Source organism: Hylaeus volcanicus, chromosome 2, assembly GCF_026283585.1.
Source record: "Hylaeus volcanicus isolate JK05 chromosome 2, UHH_iyHylVolc1.0_haploid, whole genome shotgun sequence".
Classification (NCBI taxonomy): Eukaryota; Metazoa; Arthropoda; class Insecta; order Hymenoptera; family Colletidae; genus Hylaeus; species Hylaeus volcanicus.
In genome coordinates, this window is record NC_071977.1 from 15,122,718 (window position 1) to 15,142,828 (window position 20,111).

At 33.7% G+C, this 20,111-nt stretch overlaps 1 protein-coding gene across 1 annotated transcript; it reads right to left on the reverse strand.

Moving 5' to 3' along the window:
• Window positions 1-232: 232 nt before the first annotated feature.
• Window positions 233-18,216, reverse strand: LOC128872191 (sodium- and chloride-dependent GABA transporter 1-like). Its single transcript, XM_054114634.1, has 11 exons — window positions 17,879-18,216; window positions 11,764-12,069; window positions 10,816-10,950; window positions 10,194-10,322; window positions 9,978-10,092; window positions 7,770-8,141; window positions 5,611-5,827; window positions 4,876-5,028; window positions 3,282-3,485; window positions 2,702-2,872; window positions 233-1,372 (listed from the first exon to the last, which is right to left on the reverse strand). The coding sequence occupies exons 2-11, from the start codon at window positions 12,062-12,064 to the stop codon at window positions 1,235-1,237; spliced, it is 1,935 nt and encodes a 644-aa protein (XP_053970609.1). The 5' UTR covers window positions 12,065-12,069; window positions 17,879-18,216; the 3' UTR covers window positions 233-1,234.
• Between the last annotated feature and the right edge of the window lie 1,895 nt (window positions 18,217-20,111).

Here is a 20,111-nt window from a genome sequence, read left to right on the forward strand (position 1 = left end):
CAATAAACGATATCGCACAGCAAAAATACACATGTATAATAAAATTTTCTTTTATATTACAGCTGAATCCACGCAAGGAACTTTGAATGAAGGCATGTTGCCAGTTGTTGCACAATGTTTGACAACTGCTTAGTTTCGCATAAGATCGCCACTTGTTTCAAACAACAGTGACAATTCAAAGCAATGGTATCTTGAGCTTGAGAAAATTTGTTAAAGAAAGAAGAGGCGATGCTCTTGAAATCGATATTTAATATTTAGCAACAACGAAAAGCAATTCTTACGTAAAACTTGTTCAATCCTGACACAGCCACTCTCAAGTGTAAACAAAAAAATTATGTGTTATACTTACACTTAATTATCTATTGTTCTCCTATGAATGATAAACTAATTGATTTATTAAATATTAAATATAATATATATCCGGTACCTCGTGTTTCTTTAAAAAATGTATACAATTTCACATTGACGTTTTGTTTACATTAAAAATTCCCATCTGAGAAAGCAGCCTTAATTAGACCGTTGGCTAGGTTGGGCTATTGTTGTGTTATAATTTGAGATTAAAATATTTTGCTGTTTAGGTAGCCTAAGTTGGCAAGCTATCACCGTATAGCTATTATCGATGAAAAGAATGATTCAAAGTAAATAAAAAAAACTTTTTATTAACTCAACGTGTCAACTATTACATATAAAAACATTAACATTCTGCAATTATTATGAAATAAAAATTCTTGAAAATGAGCTCCTTAAACACAATAAAAAAAATAGCCAATTCGTTCCAGAAACCATAATTTACAACTGACAGTTAGAGGATTAATAAATTATTACTTTATCTCTTTATAAAATTCATTTGCTCAGCTACAAGAGGCCGTCATCGTTTTAATATTCTAGTCTAGAGTTATAGTTGTTCCACGTGCTGTTAGGTATTTGGTAAAATTGTCTAGTTTGGACAATTTCGTAATTGAAAATGTACGAAGTAGTGTTCAAATTCGACAATTCTTCCCCGTGCACATTAAACAAGTATATTAGTTTCGATAATGCCAAAATACAGTACTACTCGGCACTAGGATTTAAAATTCTGCTATTGTTCTGTCAACTAAATGAAGCAACAAACACTGATGGTATGGCACCAGCAGTTTCTTTGGTCGATGTTAAAATAAATTGATTAGATTGCGTTTCACTTACGATAATTACAACCTACTTAGGAATTCTTTAAAAAAAATCTTGTTCACAGAGATCATGTTTCACTGAGGAAACTGTTGTTCTTGGTGATTAGGCCAGCGCTACTCTCGGACATCGGTATCACTGCGGACTTTTCGCCTTTTGGTAATTTTGGTTGAGACTTTATGTTCGGTTTTAGGCCTTTTAGAATATTCTGTGAAAGAGAAGAAAATTTTTACGTGTTTAAAAATGGCTTATGAAGTAACAGTAAAATTTTATTACCATAAAGTAAGATTCATTTTCACAATTCCCATTCTGAGGAACATTTATGAATGGTAATAAAGAGAGGAAAAAGGTCTGTGTATTTAAAAATAACCGGTGAAAAAATAGTGAAATTTTATTTAGTATTGTATTTTTATTTAGTATTTAGTATTGTATATATATATATATATATACATATACATATTATACTATAGTAAGATTAATTTTCTCGATTCTCATTCAATGGAACGTTAATTAATGATAATAAACAAAAGTAAATGTCTAAAAATGCCCTTAAAAAATAGTGGAATTTCATTTAATCTATACTAATATTATAAAAAGGTAAAATTTGTTTGTTTTTATGTAGGGAGTAATGTTCGGAACTTCTGAACCGATTTTAAACATTTTTTCAGTAGTAGAAAGCTACACTATCCCTGAGTAACATAGGTTATGTTTTATTTTGATAACAATACCTTTACAATTTGATATTGTACAATGTTTCAATGAAATTGTATTTCTTTCATTTACCGTCCCCGAACGGGTACTGAAAGTACTAGCAAACATTTCATAATTTCCTCGCTAAAGGTCATGTGAAGGTCAACTTGTTGCACCTCGTTGGATTCGGTTTTTTTTATAAGCTATAAGACTGTTGTAGTGAAAATATGCGGTCCCATTAAAAAAAAATACGATGACCTTGAAATCTCGAAAAAATGACCTTGAGAAATAAATTCGACCCATCACCGTATTGGCGCCTTCGAACAGAATCAGAACCGTTATATTCTATAGTAGGGGTCATTCCATGCCAACTCGGACCCTTTTTGGAGTAACATCTCAGATTTCGACGAAATTTGAATATGTTATAGTCTTTAGTGATGTTCGAATGAATCTCAAAAGATTTTGAAATATTTTGAAATTTGTCGATTTTACAGCTGTTTAAAGTTTTGTGCTACCTTTTCTTCAAAAAAATATAGCTATTGAACTAGGCAACGGATGAAAATGACCTTTTACGTGCTTATAATGAAGACATGGAAATATCAATTAAAAATTATTTCAGAACAAAATATTTTCTTCCCCCTGACATTTTTTTTATCAAACAAAGTAAGTGATATATTTAAGGTACTCAAGTTAGGTGAAATACTCTGTACAATAAGAATAGTATTTCACGCGAGTGAAACCGCGGGGTAAAGTCAATTTGCACCATTTTCATTATTGGAACCCAGCAAAAGTGCTAATAATCATTTAAAGATTGTCGACTTTTGTTCATAATGTACAAATACTTCACCTGTTTGACAGATCCTGGAGTCACGACAAGATAATAGATAACGTAGCCTGGTATCCAAATCATGGATGACAAACTGAGACAGAAACCCACGATTTCCGCCCATGTTGGATATTCATAATCGCTTCCATATTTCAAGGGCTTGTATTGAACGCATTGGAACACGAAGATGGCCTGCGAGAAAAAACAAAAAATTAGTATAATATTCTAAAGTGGCAAATAATACGTAAAAAGTCACAAAAATGTATGTAACATATATCTCACAAAAATGTTGCATTTACTTATTTATAAAGCATCTCGTAGTCTGCATAACGCATTAAAAAAAAATCTTTGTTCATTTACAGTTCACAAGTGAAAACATTAGGTTAAACGAAGAGCATCGATCATGTGTCAGATAAACGCGCGACATTGCACGAAGACATAGACGGATCGTTGCAATTACGCGTGCTCTCAAAAAGAAAATTACCACCCGTCAAAATTGATCAATCGTTCTGTTTTTCTGCAGAATTCCTTCGAAATTTTTGCGACAAATAGCAAACGACTTTTTTCGTAATTTTCAACGAAAGCTTAATATAGTACTTACAGCCATGATCATCGGCGCGAACACCACCCAGCATATGTACCAGAATTTATTCAATCGTATGCCCATCATTTGGTGGATGCAATCGCAGAACTTCTGCGCCCCGAAGATCCACGATATCGCGATCGTTTGGAAGAAACAGACCCACAAGATCGACATACCGCTCGCTGAATAGAAATCCATCAATTGGAATATGTACACTCCACCCTTGGGAACACAAGTGAACAAACGTGAATTAGTTTAAATTATTTGTCCATGGTAAAAATAAGTAAAATCTCTTATGTAAATAGAGTCGATGTTTGGAATATTATATAATTGTGGCGGCATCGGCGACGAGCTGACGCCACGTTTTCGGCTTATATTTATAATAATTATGTTTAGTTTTAAATGTTACGTCTGGAAGAGTGAATCGAGGTGCGTGTTGCGTGACAAGCGTTGAGTGAATGTTTAGATTATTGGTTCGAACGTCGAGCGAATGTTTATATGATTGGGTTGAATGTTCCTTTGGGTGAATGCATTTATTTAAACAGAGTGCAAGCGATGTGAAAATGAAGAAAGAATGTCTGCGATGCTTGGGGGAACGAATGATGAGTCTGTAAGTTAGTCTAGTAAGAGAATCCACGGAGTACGGACGCGATCGTTCCATTAAAAAGTCTTAAAAAGCACATGAGTCTTACTTATTTTCCCGTCAGCCACTACAATAATAAATATTAGAATAACGAATAGATATATAGACTATGAAAATACATATGTGTAATATACAGGGTGTTCAAGCTATTACTAGCCAGCGTTTTTCTCGTAAATGGTACATAAGACAAAAAACTGAAAGAGGAAAAAGTGATACTGTTTTTTATGTGCAATGTAACCAGGTAGATAAATCTTTCGTATTTATACTCTTTTCTGAGAAATGAAGGTAACTTTCAGTTTTTTAAATGGAGTGATATATTTTTTGTACAAAAATATGGTAGAATATCGAATTCTAAATAAAAAAATATTGATCTTTATTAGCCCTAAACCTCATAGGTAACGAGTAATTTCACTTTATTACTTGAAAATTTTCTTAACGTAATATCAAGATGGACTTTTTTATTTGGAATTTGATACTCTCTTCATTCCACTTCATTTCTCAGAAAATAGTACAAATACGAAAGATCTAGATATATAGCTGGTTACATTATTGCACACAAAAACAGTATAAATTTTTCGTCTTTCATTTTTTTGTCATATGTACCATTTACGAGAAAAACGCTGGTTAGTAATAGCCTGAACACCCTGTATAATTATAACGATATGTATTTATAATAAATATACTTTTTATTTATTTATGTTACATTATATTATATATTATTATGTTTTTTTCTTATTATATTATACTATTTCATATAATATACATAAGAAATGAAAGTTAATTATCATTGTTTATTCGTTACTCGTTAAATGGAAATTAGAATTTAAAATTCGTGAATAGATCCGTGATCATGAAAAAAAATGTGTACATACTTGAGAAGAGAGTATTTCATGTAATCGTTAAGAATGTTAGATGTACTGGAAATAAATTTAAATGAAACTGTTGTTTACTTGATATATTTATACTAACATTGGTCACCATAGGCAGTCCCAGAGCAAACATGAGGAGACAAATAGCGATGGTGAACTTCTTTCTGTGAGGACGAAGACTATCAGCCCAATTGTCGATTACACCCGTGATAAAGGACTCCACGATACAGAATTCACTGTCGATTCCGAGTATCTATTGCAAACACCAAAAGTATGTCATTGTACATATATTTATACAAATTGTTGCTTTAATTTGTACAGTTTATATTTTACTATCAACCTGTACTGTTGATTTCTAGCTACCTTTTATTGTAATTCTTGCTTTAAAAATAATCGAAAGATGATATCTTTTAAAGCATTTCATTTAATCGAATTGCTTAGGAACATCATCTTCCTAACACCTACTTATTTATACTTTTATTTGACACCTTTCCCCAAACATCTACTTATTGTCACCTGTACTATTCATTATCTAGCACATTTTTGTTGAATGCCTAACCATAGATCTGTTGCTAACACAATTTCAATAGAACCTACCTATTCCCTTATAATTCTACCACAAAACATTATTTGAACAACTGCATCATCAACCAAAAATGGTTCCTATGAAACAGAACAGCTCATAGGCCATAATGCACTATCATAAAAATTCATGAATAATTCATGTTATATAAATTCTAAATGATAAATAGAATTATGTCGTTACACATAAACAGACATGGATCGCAGAAGAAGCGGGCAGTACACTCCTCCGTTCGAGTTAATTGTTTCTTACGAGCAGCATAGTGAAGAAAATGGTGGCCCACATCGAGGCCCCAGGAAGCTTCAAGACGACCTCTGGATATGTGAGAAACACCAGACCTGGCCCACTCTTGACCACATCGGACACGTGGTTACCTTGCTCCGAGGCGATGTGACCCAGTATGGAGAACGTCACGCAGCCAGCCAGAAGGCAAGTTAGGGTGTTGACTATACAAGTGATTAGTGCATCTCTGGAAGACAAAGCTCACATTTTCAAAGACTTCGGGCGTTCACGTTGCATTTATAACATTTTAAATGATCTTGAGAAGCACTCTCTCCTCCTGTCTCACTATTTATATTTCTTTCAGCCACGAATTTAATTGTTGACGTTAATTTAAAGCGGAGGGAGAAAAGTTTAGTATCATTTATTTCTTATTACATCTTATTTCAATTGCTGTCGTGGATTATACTATTGAGAGTACAGGGTGCGGCTGAAATAACTCCCATATTTTAAAAAACGATTGAAAAAAAATGGTACGAGATAACACCAGATTCCTTTGATTTCTTAAATCTAGATATAAAAAAGTTTCTTTTACTTTATGTTTTAAAAATTATGTCGTCCAAATGATGGCCTTTACGAACCTGTATGGACCGTAGCTCGGCGGATTTAAGTGCATGTGACTTTTTTCTGTGGATATCTCAAGGCCGAGGTTTTCAAACATCGTCCTTGGTCCTTGAATTAAAGGAAGATATCCAAGAGGAAATTGAAAGAATTTCTCCCGAAATGCTAGCGAGTGATGGAAAACTTTCAAGAACGACTCCAAATGTGTATCGCCCGTAAAGGCCACCATTTGGACGACATAATTTTTAAAACATAAAGTAAAAAAAACTTTTTTATATCTAGATTTAAGAAATAAAAAGTGTCTGGTGGTACCTCGTACCACTTTTTTCAATCGTTTTTTAAAATGTGGGAGTTATTTCTGCCACATCCTGTATATCTAATTGTATTGAACTTCATTTTCAGCAAGATAAAAAGAAAGAAGTCAACAGCTTTTAACAGTTACCTTACTTTGAAGGATATTCTAACCGTTATATTCTGTAGGGGTCATTCAATGCTACCTCGGACACTTTTTGGAGAAACATATCAGATTTTGACGAAATTTGGATATGTTGTAGTCTTTAGTAATATTTGAACGTATTTCAAAGGATTTTGAATAATCTTTAATTAAATCTTTAATTTTTACTTGCATTAATTTCAAAATCATCGAAATGGAAACTACGATTTATTAAATTGTATTTATTTTTATATAAAAATATCGCTAATATCGAAGAAATTAATGTTCAATTCAGCTCAGTACAAGAATGTAAAGATCATTCAAAATTATTAACAAATTGACATGAACTTGCAGAAACCATTCATGGAACGAAAAATTTCATTCATTTGTACCGACAGACATAGTATCCCATTTATCAGATAAAATTTATTCCAATAGTAAAAAATCACAGATTGTTAAAATTATAAAATAAATAATAATATTATCAGTGATTCGTTCAATCAAATGATCGTTATGATATGATAAAATATTTCTCCAATAACCTAATCCTGTCAAATTCCATCCTAGCAAGATGTAAGAATACTTATCACCTTCTAGTGGTTTTCATTGAAAGAGGAAAAATGGGGCTATGAACTCATTTCTTTTCAGATTTTTAAATACATTTAAAATCAAGGCATTTGTTTGAAACAATTTGAAAAAAAAATGGTTCAGAAAACTCTTTTTTGTTGTGAAATAATTTGTATTTGATACTTCCATGTCTTCACTATAAGCACGTAAAAGGTCATTTTCATCCGTTGCCTAGTTCAATAGCTATATTTTTTTGAAGAAAAGGTAGCACAAAACTTTGAACAGCTTTAAAATCGACAATTTTCAAAATATTTCGAAATCCTTTGAGATACGTTCAAATATCACTAAAGACTACAACATATTCAAATTTCGTCAAAATCTGAGATGTACCTCTTAAACAGATTTTGTCGTGCAGTTGTAATTAATTTATTGTAATTTCAGTATCTACAGAAATGTTTTCCAAAGCAAGGCCTGTTAAAATCAATCTTGACTACATAAACAACGATAAGTAATTTTCTGGAAACATTGTACTGGTGAAAAATAAGTCGAGTTTAATACTATGATTGCTCACTTGTAGCAGTTGTGGTGAAACTTGTTGTACGACCCCAAAGCAGGCAAAGCACCGGTGCCGATACTGTAAGCGAAGAAAATTTGCGTGGCACCGTCGATCCATGGTCCAGGCGATAGCAACTCCTCCCATCTTGGGGTGACGTAGTATTTCAAACCGTCGGAGGCGCCATCCAATGTCACCGCTCTTCCCAAAAGAATGAAAAGCACCACGTAGGGGAACAAGGCTGAAAACCAGATGATCTTACCGCTCTGATGAAGACCACGCCTGATGATAAAGTAAACTAGCAGCCAGCCGAGTATCAGGCAGCCCAACAGCTCCCATTGGATCCCGCCGATCGTTTCGATGCCAGACGTGATCCCAAGAACTCGTCGTCTAGAATCAATCATGGTTATGGCTTAACAAATTCGTAGTTTTCATAGATTTTATAGAATTTACAGAATTTATAGAAGTTATTGAATGTATAGAATTGATAGAGTTTATAATGGGTGTCTACGTACAAGTCCGGACATACGCAGGGTGTCAATTCAACAACAAATTTCCAACAAAAAATTACTCTTAGACATTTTGTTTGTGTCGCTTTATTCTCGAGTATTTTAATTTTTTTTCTATGTTTTCGACTTGACGCTCCTTAAACAGCCATAACTCCACTAAATTACAGTGCAAACTTAAAAATCAGTACATCATTCGAAAGAGCGTTAAATTTTCCACCGCCCTGATGCAAAACCCAAATTTATTACGTAGATTTAACAAGTGAAAAATTAGATCAAACTTTACATTGTGACAATTTTAAAAAATTTGACTGTTTCTCTATCCGTATTTCGATTTTAAATACATAGTTGTTTGGCGGGCATTCCTCGGGAAAAACTTCCCCGAAGTCTCAGCTTTTGAATGGTATTGTCAAAAAAAATTCTACGGTGGTATTTTAAGGAGAAAATGACGTTTAAATGCAGAAAAGCGGACGTTTTTAGGTGATAATCGACATTTTTCAACAAAAATCGACTTGTTACTTTAAAATTAACTTGACATCGAGTTTGATGTATTTTTTAGTGTCACTCCCGGGCCTCCCCAATTAAGAAAAAAAAAACGATTTTTTGACACCTCAAGTGGTTTATGAACCATGTATCCACAGAATTATCGTTTTTAGGGACTATTTAGTCAAAATCAACCTCGGTGTACCGATAAATAATATGGAGATTGCAACACGATCGATTTCACAAAGCAAAAAATCGATGTTTTCGGCACAGGAGATCGGATAAAAGAGTCTAAATTTGAAAAAAATAATTTATTGGAAAAAAACAAAACCTTGAGGTGTCAATTTCTCCCTAAAATACCACCGAAAAACGAATACAGGTAAAGTCAAATTTTTAAAAATTGTCACAATGTAAAGTTTGACCTAATTTTTCACTTATTAAACCTACGTAATAAATTTTAGTTTTGCATCAGGGAGATGGAAATTTAACGCTCTTTCGAATGATGTAATGATTTTTAAGTTTGCACTGTAATTTAGTGGAGTTATGGCCGTTTAAAGATTGTCAAGTTGAAAGTTATAATTTAGAACTATCCATTAAACATATTTTGCTGGAATGTCCAATTGGTGAAAACACCAGAACCCAAGTAAAACTTCCTGTAGATATTAAACAATGTTTCAATGAAAGAAAACATGTAAAAGGAATAATAACTTATCTTGAGAAAATCAAAATAATGAAAGAAATGTAGTGTGTTATTAGTCTTAGGTAGTTTAATATCGTTAGACAGAAGAAAACCAAGTGATGTATGTGAAATACAATGTAATAAGACACAAAATATAACAATGTACTGCAATGCGGTCGCTAATGGCTAAAAAGCTGATGCGACATTAAATAAATAAATTAAAAAAAAAAACTTTCTGAAAATTTGAATTAGGAGGTACAGTTGAAGAAGGAGTCAATCTTCCTGTAAAATGATTAATCAGTATAAAATACAATGCTCCATTTTAGAATTAAAATTCAATATATAAATTCGTAGGTTCGACAAAATTACACATCTATAACTGAATATAACTCTTGAGTCTGACCATTGCTCGCGACTTCTACTTGTATTGATGCTTCTGATCGTTGCCAGTAAAGTATTATTTACCATGTCTTCCATATTTACCATATTTCCATATATTCCATATTTACCATATTTCCATATATTCCATATTTACCATATCACAGAACGTTTACTCACTCCCAATATTCTTCAACTGGCGTGGTGGCATTCGTGGTGTTTGAACTGTTAACCCCAGTGATGTGCTCAAGCTTTTCTGAAGCGTCGTAGCAGTGTTCAGTGTTCCACCAATTGCCTGAAAAATTACAACAATGAATGTTAACAAGAAAGAAGTTGGTGGAACATTCTGGTTGGAGAATTCCAAAACGGACTGTAATATTTAATTATTTAACTGACCACAACCACTCCAAGGAACACCAGGTATGTTGACGAAGGTACTAATTAGGTAGAAAAGTGTCCAAGCGATAATTATACAGTAGTAGATGTCAAGGAAGAATACTATCGTCATAGTTGCGTATCCAACTCCTAGGAAATATTGGTAAAATTAAAAGTTAGGTATTAAACAATACACATTCATTGCAATACTTATTGTTATGAATTTATAGGTATATAAATAGTTGAAAACAACTATACTTTGCATGGGGCCTTCACAACAATCGATCGGACTCATGCATCTAATTGAACTAACTTATTAAAAATTGGACTAACTTATTGGCTTGATAATGTATTTTTGTGAATTATTATATTGTAATAATGTCTCGACACATTATTTTTCTTGTATGAACGACATATTAACTTTCGATTCGACCACCAGTTATTTAAATTTCGACAATTGCTTCGCCCACTTATGTCTTTCTCTACATATTTACAATCGTATTAAAATGCCTTTTGGTTTTTAAAAGTAATGAATAATAGATAATAAATAGTTTTTTAAATTATTCTTGTTAATCTTGATCAAGATAATTATAAATTCATCGCGACATTCTTTTTTAAATGATTCAAATGAAAATTAAATTACCTTGCAACAAAGGACACAGTTGTCCCACCAGGGTCATCCCCCCAGCCCCAAGGTATTGGCCAATGGCTACTTCTTGAAAGAATATTGGAATCCCACAGAACACCATAGCAATTCCATACGTGATGAGAAACGCACCTGTAACAGATTATTTCAATACAGACACTAACGTATTCTGATCAAGTATGCATCGTGCAAACAGTTTTAATTAGTCAGCAGAGAGCACGACACGGAGCGAATGCATAATTATCGACGCAACCTCGCATATTCAACGTCAAAAATTAATTGTCCTTGTTGATTAGGAACATTGTCATGAACACCGCATGATCCTCGATACGTTTACGACCACGAGTAGCTCCATTTTCGAGTAATTATCCACGAACAGCAAATAATACTTCGATAATTGCCACGGAATCCCAAAAATTTGAGAAAGGACGAACGACTGATGCATTCAAATCGCCTTAGTCGAGGATGAAGGTAACTCAGGAATTTTGTATGTGTAATAAAATGTAGAATTAGGAATTTAAAATTGTGAATGTGAAATTCCAAATATCGTGTATCTTTGAATTTCATGGAGCATGTACTTTAGAATTCAAATGTCTTGTATCTTGGAATTCTAAGTGTCTATGTAGTACATCAAAATTCCAAGTGTCTCGTACTTAACAAATTCAAGTGTCATGTACCTTGGAATTCCAAGGATCTTCTATTCTAGATATCAAATGCCTTATATCTTAGAATTTCAAATGTCGTGAACTTTAGAATTCAAATGTCTTATATCCTGGAATTTTAAGTGTCTATGTAGTACATCAAAATTCCAAGGTCGTGTACTTTAGAATTCCAAGTGTCTCGTACTTAACAAATTCAAGTGTCGTGTACCTTGGAATTCCAATTGTCATATACCTAAGTATTCCAAACCACAGTCTATCAATCTAAGGCAATTGAGGAACTTACCTCCGCCATTTTTGTAACACAAATACGGAAAACGCCAAACGTTTCCCAGACCCACAGACACGCTAATGCAGGAGAACAGGAAGTCGAGTTTGTTATCCCAACCTCCACGTTCAGTGTCCTCCACTCTACTCCCAACTTCGGTTGCTCTGCCCTGAGGCGACGAGACAGTCGTCTTGGGAACTGCTCGAGATGATTCGCGCTTCTTTTCTGATGCGGATGACTTGACCTTGAACTCTATGAAGGTCTCTTCCGGGTCGACGTGATCCTTCTCCTCCCCCCAATAGTACATCTTCTCAGCCATGGCTCCTGAAATCACCAAGCAGCGTTCAAAAAATTGATACTTCTAGGGTTACGTAAGCTTACAAAATAAATTGAAGCCACACTATATTTTCATAGGGGAGGGTGGAGGAGTAGTATGGAGCCACAGTACAATCGTGTATAATTTGTTTAATCTATTGGACTCTAGTGTCTAATGGAATCTAGTAGAGTCTAGTGTCTATTGAACATTCTCAAAAAGATATTAGGATTTGTTTACGATAAAGCTGTTATATTTTCTTTAAAAATATTGTATACTAGTGGAGAAGGCAGTTTGTAAATAAATTAAGAAGAAGTAATAATTGAATAAATGTTAAAAGATAATTCGTCATTATTGGTAGTGTTCGTATCTGTTAAGACCACCGTTCATTTTCAGTCGACACAACTTTCACTTGCATTGTTTAGCCATAAGACTCCGTCGCGATTTTATAACGGTCGCATTCGAAGCGCTCTAGACCCCTGCGTAGCACCGAAAAACCCTTAAGGACGCTCGGCGCACTTTGGAATTTTGCTTTATTGTTTACACGTGCAAAACACGTTGAGCTTTCGCTTCGAAATATCGTTAAAAGTTGACAGTCACTCTGACTTCCCTCACCAAATTCCTCTTTGTTAATTTTAACCTATCAGCGCGTTTTTCACCCCGGCAAGACGACCACGTCAAGGCGTCTTCAGAATCAACTTGTAGATTGTTAGTCTAGAACTCTTGAGTGACACACTCGAACCTTAGAGATGCTCGTAGTCATTTAGACGTAGCAGTACCAAGTCGCATATTGTACTTCGCGACAAACTAATTATAGTAAATTTTGTGCACCACAATTTGTCTATTTTTCATTTGTAAGGCAATTAACCAATTCAAACTTTCGCGCCGCGAGCGTAATCAGCGCGCGCATATACTATCGCCCTCTGGCTAAGACAAGAGGAAGAGAACAATAGCGATTACAGAGTTACAGACGGATTACGATTACGATTACGAACACAATTACGATTACGATTATAAATGTCCGTGTAGCGTTTATTTTATGACGAATATATCAGCATTGTTCAACCGAACGAATTAAAGAATTTATTAAATACCCCGGAGCTTACACATTTCCCTCTAACGAGGGTGGTCCTTCGACAAACTCGTCGGCACACACGTGCAAACGCCAACAAAACTCGAACGGCATCCCGGCAACCGCGAGTAGTTAACAGTATCATAATTTGACAAATAAGAATTCCCGTGACCTTAGATGTTTAGTATACGCTTGGAATTGAAGGTGAATCGATTATGATTACGTTACAAGATCGGTTATGCAAAAGCATCCTGCTCGTGCAGGATAGGAGTCATCGAGGACAAACACGCGATAAGCCAGGAGCATGTAACAATCGTTGCGTAACGTGATGTATCATAACTGCCTGCTGTTCTTTTTAATTAATAAGATAAATTGTTTTAGAGCTTTTACGTGGATTATGTTTCATACATTATCTATTTATTTTAAAATCAAATTCTGTAATGATAATCATGATAGACAATGAATGACATGAAAACTGTTGTGGTCCAGAGAGACCATCGATCAAATTTTTGAAGTGTCATAAAAATTCTAATTACTATTCTATATATGGAGTAGCTGCTGGAAACTAGATAGAGGATGATCCAATGACGTCTACTTATTTTTTTTAATTTCCAGAGCGCTAATAACGTCTACTCAATTATTTCATTTCTGTAAAAGGGAAATAAAGTACGTTTATTTCCATTGCAGTGACCTGAACAAAGTGCAGTGAAAAATGTATCGTGACATCTTCACATACATACATACACAATAATAAACATCGATTCTATTCTCGCGAATCGCGCCACGAATGCTCATTAACTTCAATTTCTACGAAACGATACGGCGACGTAATATTCCACTTTGTTCATTCGTTGAAGAATCAAAATCGATTTCAACAGTGTGCAACGTGGCCGACGAATCATCATTGGAAATTTCATGACACATGTATCGTATTGTGCGGTGTTTGTACATTAACGAGGTAGCAAACGAGCGTTTTCAATTTCGAGAAAGACACGAGTTCGAGAAAATGAATTTCAGATGAAAATCTATAGTCACCTGGCGTAAATGAAATGTATTCGTCATAAGTAGACAGTGGATCTTTATACAAAATAAAATCTTCGCGAACGTGCCTACAAATATTTAACTTGAATAGGAATTTATTTTATTCTGCAAATATTATAACATGAACTTTACTTTCAATCTTTTTTATATTCTTGCATATTGTTTGCGTTTTGTGTTGATTTCCTATAAAGATCCACAGTCTAGTCATAAGAATGTTTCTCGATGACCTAGTTTGTCGTCGCCTTCGGAATATTGTTAGTTTTAATGATTGTGGAATTATTTTATTAAATATCTATCATGATTTCTATCATAGAATTTGATTTTCGAAGCATTCATTTTTTATCATGATTTATATCACAGAATTTGATTTTATAAGTATTAATTTTTTATCATAATTTGTATTACAATTTTATTTTGAATATATTCATTTTTTACGACGATTTCTATCACAAAATTTTAATTTCAATACATTCCTTTTTTTATGTCAAAGTATAGTAGTAGTATTGAATAGAGAAATATTGATTTAAACCCTTTTTATTGTTAGAATTAAACCACTGCAGGATTAAGCAATTATAATATTCAATACAAAAATATTTAATTAAACATCGTTTTGTTAAAATGAAATTACAAAATCCAGGAATTGTAACATCCAATACAGGAATATTCAGTTAAATATTCTTTTGTTAAAATTAATCTGCAAAATCGAGAAATTGTAATATTCGCTTGAGGAATATCGATTTATTCATTTTTGGTTCAATTAAACGTCTGCAAAATCAAGGAATTGCAATATTGAATAGAAAATATTGATTTTGAAAAGTTTCCATTGACAATACATGCGAGTAATACATTTGACTAACGATAACCGAATCACGCGCGACACGCGATCGTCTACCATAAATCGGCGCGCCACGTTTACAGATTACTTTTCCAATAAATTTTTCAATTCGCTTCCTCGTTACTGTCACACGTTTCATCGTGACCTCGATTCTCGTTAAATCGGATGCTTCGGGCTTCAATCGCTAAGCTCATGCTTGTACACGGAAAGAAATTGAATAAATTAACAAGGGTGATGCAATGCTGAAATAAATTTACTCGAGAGCTTACATCTATTAGAAGATGAGCAAGAGTCTTACCTAGACGAAAACTGTTCATCCCTTACTTGTTAAATAAAAATTTGAATTCAAATTGCAAGCTAACATTTTTTCATAATGGAGAAATTGAAATTTAACTGTTCATTGAAGTCACGGATATCTTGCAAAGGATTTGACTTTACTCGTTATCTATTATTCAAGTAAAATTTTGTCTTGGTCTTTAAACATTAATCTCTAAACTAATTAATTTTAATTAAGATTCACGAGTTTCACATATTGTGAAGTCACACAGTTTATGAATTTCATGTATTATAAATTCCACATACGAATTTAATCTATATACAATATATACATATATAAAAATGGATGTATATATATTTATATGTGATTTATAAACATCAAAACTGTTTGACCGATCAACATGCAACTTAGCACATATATTTATTTTTTCACGGAGAAGGTTTTTATGCTACTTAATTTGTTGTAACTAGAAAATTTCAGTTCGGAATCTCAATATTTGTATATGAAGAATCAGAAATATCGATTCAAACATCTCTGTTACAGAAAGCAAAAGACAGTCACTGACTGGTTCACGAAGGTTCACGTGGTTGAAATGTCAGTTGAACGCAAACGACATAAAATACATTCATATTGTTAAACTGTCAAATTCTTCAAATACAAATATTGAGATTTCGATCTGAAACCTTCTTTTTGTCAAAATAAAAAATTTGAAGAACTAGAATACAATACATAGAAGAATAAGATACATGATTCATCCTGTATACGAGACTACCCTTATTTAAAACAACAAATGCTTCCATTACCAAATTTAAATTCAAGAAAATTATATTTTTATTCAGCGGTTTAGGCGTGTAAAAGGGTAATAGATAGACAGAGTTACTTTCGCATTTATAATATCAGTATGGGCTCACCACCACTCAAATTATTGAAAATAAGAAAATATGTCTTTAATCACAAATGCCCTGATATTACCGGCAGGAAGAATCAGGTTGTTATTACGCGACTTAGAATCGACCACACAAATATGATCTATGCCTACAAAATTACTAAAAATCCACCTACGATCTGTAATCCTGCAATGTTAAAGTATCTATTGCACATGTATTACTTGACTGGCCAATGTTTCAATCTAAACGACTAGAATTCAAACTTTCGACACATTTCAGTGACTGCCTTAACAGTCTTAGAAATATCACTGCGACTCTTTCATTTTTTAAAAGTGTAGACTTATATAACAAAGTTTAACTATTATATATGTACGATTAATTTGTAATTAATTTGTAACTATGTGTTATACTATGGTCGCTAATGACCTTGCTGTTCACGCGACCATTATAAATAAATAATTTAAAAAGTATTAGTATGGATTTGAAGTTATTCAAACGACTACAGTTTCCTGTGCGTCTTGCTTTCGCGATGACAATTAACAAAGCTCAAGGACAGTCACTGCGCGTTGCCGGATTAAGTTTAGAAAATCCATGTTTTTCGCATGGTGAACTACTAACGACTATTATACATCATAAATATCTTGTATTAGGTATTTAGAGAAATGAATGAATTTAATATATTGGTTAAAAGAAAACACAAATAAAATGCACTCTCCTTTAATTTAACCTTTCATCTAATCTTTTCGCATTTCACTTTTAGCCAGAGATGCAATGGACCAATGACATTGACCCACAGTCACGTGGCTTGGTTTAACGGGGTCTCTCATTGCCTGGAGTGAAAACACAAGTCCCGACAAATGGTTACGAAACCAATGGGTCACGGTCAGATCTCGATTACATTTCGAGTAATTAAAAAATTATCAAATGACAATTACCGACAATTTCACTAACAATAAGTATAAATACTACATTCCTATAGTAAATACATATAATACAAGTACTACTAATATTAATCAATCCTGTTTACACTTTCACTGATGAAACGAGTAAATACACTCGAATATGTACATTGCCCGAGTACACGCTATGTCGAATATGTACATTGCCCAAATACACGCTCTGCCTGATACATATACACGTTGCGCGCGCTACGGATGCTGAACCCAAAATCAATAACAAGGTTTCTGTCACGTTACAGCATGCACGTGGACTGGTGCTTAATCGCGATATCTACGTAGCAAAGTTACAAACCTGTCGAAACTTATGAACCAATAACGGTGTCCACAATTAATTGAAGACTTATTTAAAACAGTTTATCAAAACAATTTGTCAGTTAACCAGTTAAAATTCTCTAAGACCCGTACTTAATCGCGAGAATTACGTAGCAAAACAAACCTGTCAAAACCTATGAATTAATCATTAACAGTGTCCGCTATTAACTAAAAATCTATTCAAAAGAATTTATCAAAAGAATTTCTGACATCATCCATCGGCATTTGTTGCATCAGTCAAAGTTCTAAAAGTATGACGCAAAATATATTAAAACCTTACTTAATCGAGATAACTACGTGGCAGTAAAAACCTATGAACCAACCATAAACAGTGTCCACCATTACCAAAACATTCATTCAAGAAAGTTTGTAAAAACAATCCCTCGCATCGGCATTTGTTGCAGTATTCTCTACGATATCAACTATATTACCCTTACCTGAGAAGCAGAGACCGCTAAAACTGATGTCGATTCTTCGTGTTCTTCTGGGAATGATCGTGTTTGATCTTTACATCCTCAGGAATCCTCAGCGTCAAGGGTCAACGAACGCGTTGGAAAACAATCCGTTCACGCACGTCTCGAGTGTCCAAGATCACCGACCCCTCTGTCCTTTCAAAATATCAATTGTTCCAACCCTTTTTTGATTCGCAAACGACTACACAAGTCGCGATAGCACCAACGAACCAAAACAAACCATCCAACGGGTGAGTTGTTTGAGCGAGTGTGTGTTGCCGAGAGTGTATCTCGCGTAGACCTACCCCACAAGGGATGTAGTTACAGAATAATACTCCACTGGAAAATGGGAAGTGCTACCCCTTTCGAACGCATGCGCATTGGGGAGCAACCCTCTCCACCGGGGGTCCTGTCTAACTCGCCCCGAGGGGGGGTCGAAGAAACCTCGGGACTCTCGCTTGGTGAATAATCAAAGGAGGTGACGTGGAATTTGTTCGTTAAATGACACTCCCTCCCCGTGAAGCGACGTTTAGCGACCCTGAGATTATGTGTAGGTGCCTGCATGAAAAATTATGCTTGACGTTCCCATTTCTGATCGCTGGTAAATAATTGGAAAATCATTGTGAAAAGGATTTTTGAATTTCAAGTACCCTGTATTTTGGAATTCCGAATGGTGTGTGCCTTATCCTGCATCGTGGAATTCTAGGTTTCGTATTCTTTGAATGTGTGGCTTGGAATTCAAATGTCTTGTACTTCGAAATTCTAAGTATCGTACGCGTTAGAATTCCAACTGCCCTGTACCTCAAAATTCCAAGTGATATGTGATTTGTAGACTGCGGATCTTTATGCAAATGCATATTTTTATAGAAAATAGGTAGACGAATGGGACCTGGACAGAAACTTATGTCATGATTAGATGATTCCAAAAATATATTTTTTATTTTGCATATTTTGCATATAGCATATGTTGCATATTTTTGGACTTGGTTGGAACCTGCGTTTTTTTATGCAACGCATTTAGAAGGAATGAAAGACGTCATAGAATCGTTGGATGAAAAGGAGGCTTGGTCAATTAAATCGACTAAAGAAGCATTACGACGCGAGTATTTTCAACTAAATTTGACATTTATTTAGAGCCATTTCCAATGTTACCTGAGGCCATAAAGAAATTGGAAACAATAGGATTACCTCAAACAGAATCTATAGATTCGGTAACTACAGTTACAGAAAATTTAAAAATTATACCCGGTGATTATGGAGAAAAAGTTATAGATAAAATGGAATCAGTATTAAAACGAAACGTACACTTTAATATATTACTCAAAATAAGCAAGATTTTAAAGGGTGAACACGTTGGAGAACCACGAGAGATTCTGGCACATCATTGGAGTAAATTTAAATATGCCTCTACAACATCATGTGATGTAGAACCCTCTTTTTCGGCGTATAAATTAATTTTAACAGATAAGAGGCATCAATTTACAATCGAAATGATTGAAAAAACTATTGTTGTATATTTTAATTTAAATTATAATGAATAAAACAATACAAAATAGTTATTAAATAATTATGTAGTAATAATAAGTAGTTATTATATAATTATTTTATAGATCCATACATACATTCCCTATACTTATATTTAGCATATACTTTGCATACATCTTGCATGTATCTTGCATATATTTTGCATATATTTTGCATATTTCGACATATTATAAATGCATAAAGATTCGCAGTTTAGTGATTTGGAATTCAAATGTTTTGTATTTTGAATTGTACCTGAATATATTCAGTAGTTCCAACCGTCTTGTACCTCAAAATTCTAAATGACGTGTGACTTGAAATTCTGGATATGCCTTGGACCTTGAAAATCTAAGTGTCATAAAACTTACTACACTGTATTTCAAGGTCCAGATTGAGAAATCAAGAAAACAATTAGAATGCTACTTGTTTTATAATTATTGAGTATTTATAAATCATTATGAAGACAATATAATTTTACAATCATTCATAACTTGTATTGAAATTTTGTAAATTTCTTGTATTTGTCATGTATAAAAATTACATTAATACAAATCTTACTTAAGTATTTACGATTACACAGGAATCAGCAACACAATAATCTCTACAATTTTCTATACATATAAGCTCGCGTATAAAACAAGAAATTTACGTCGCATTTTTCTTGAGAAATTCAAAGTAAAATGTGATTACTGTT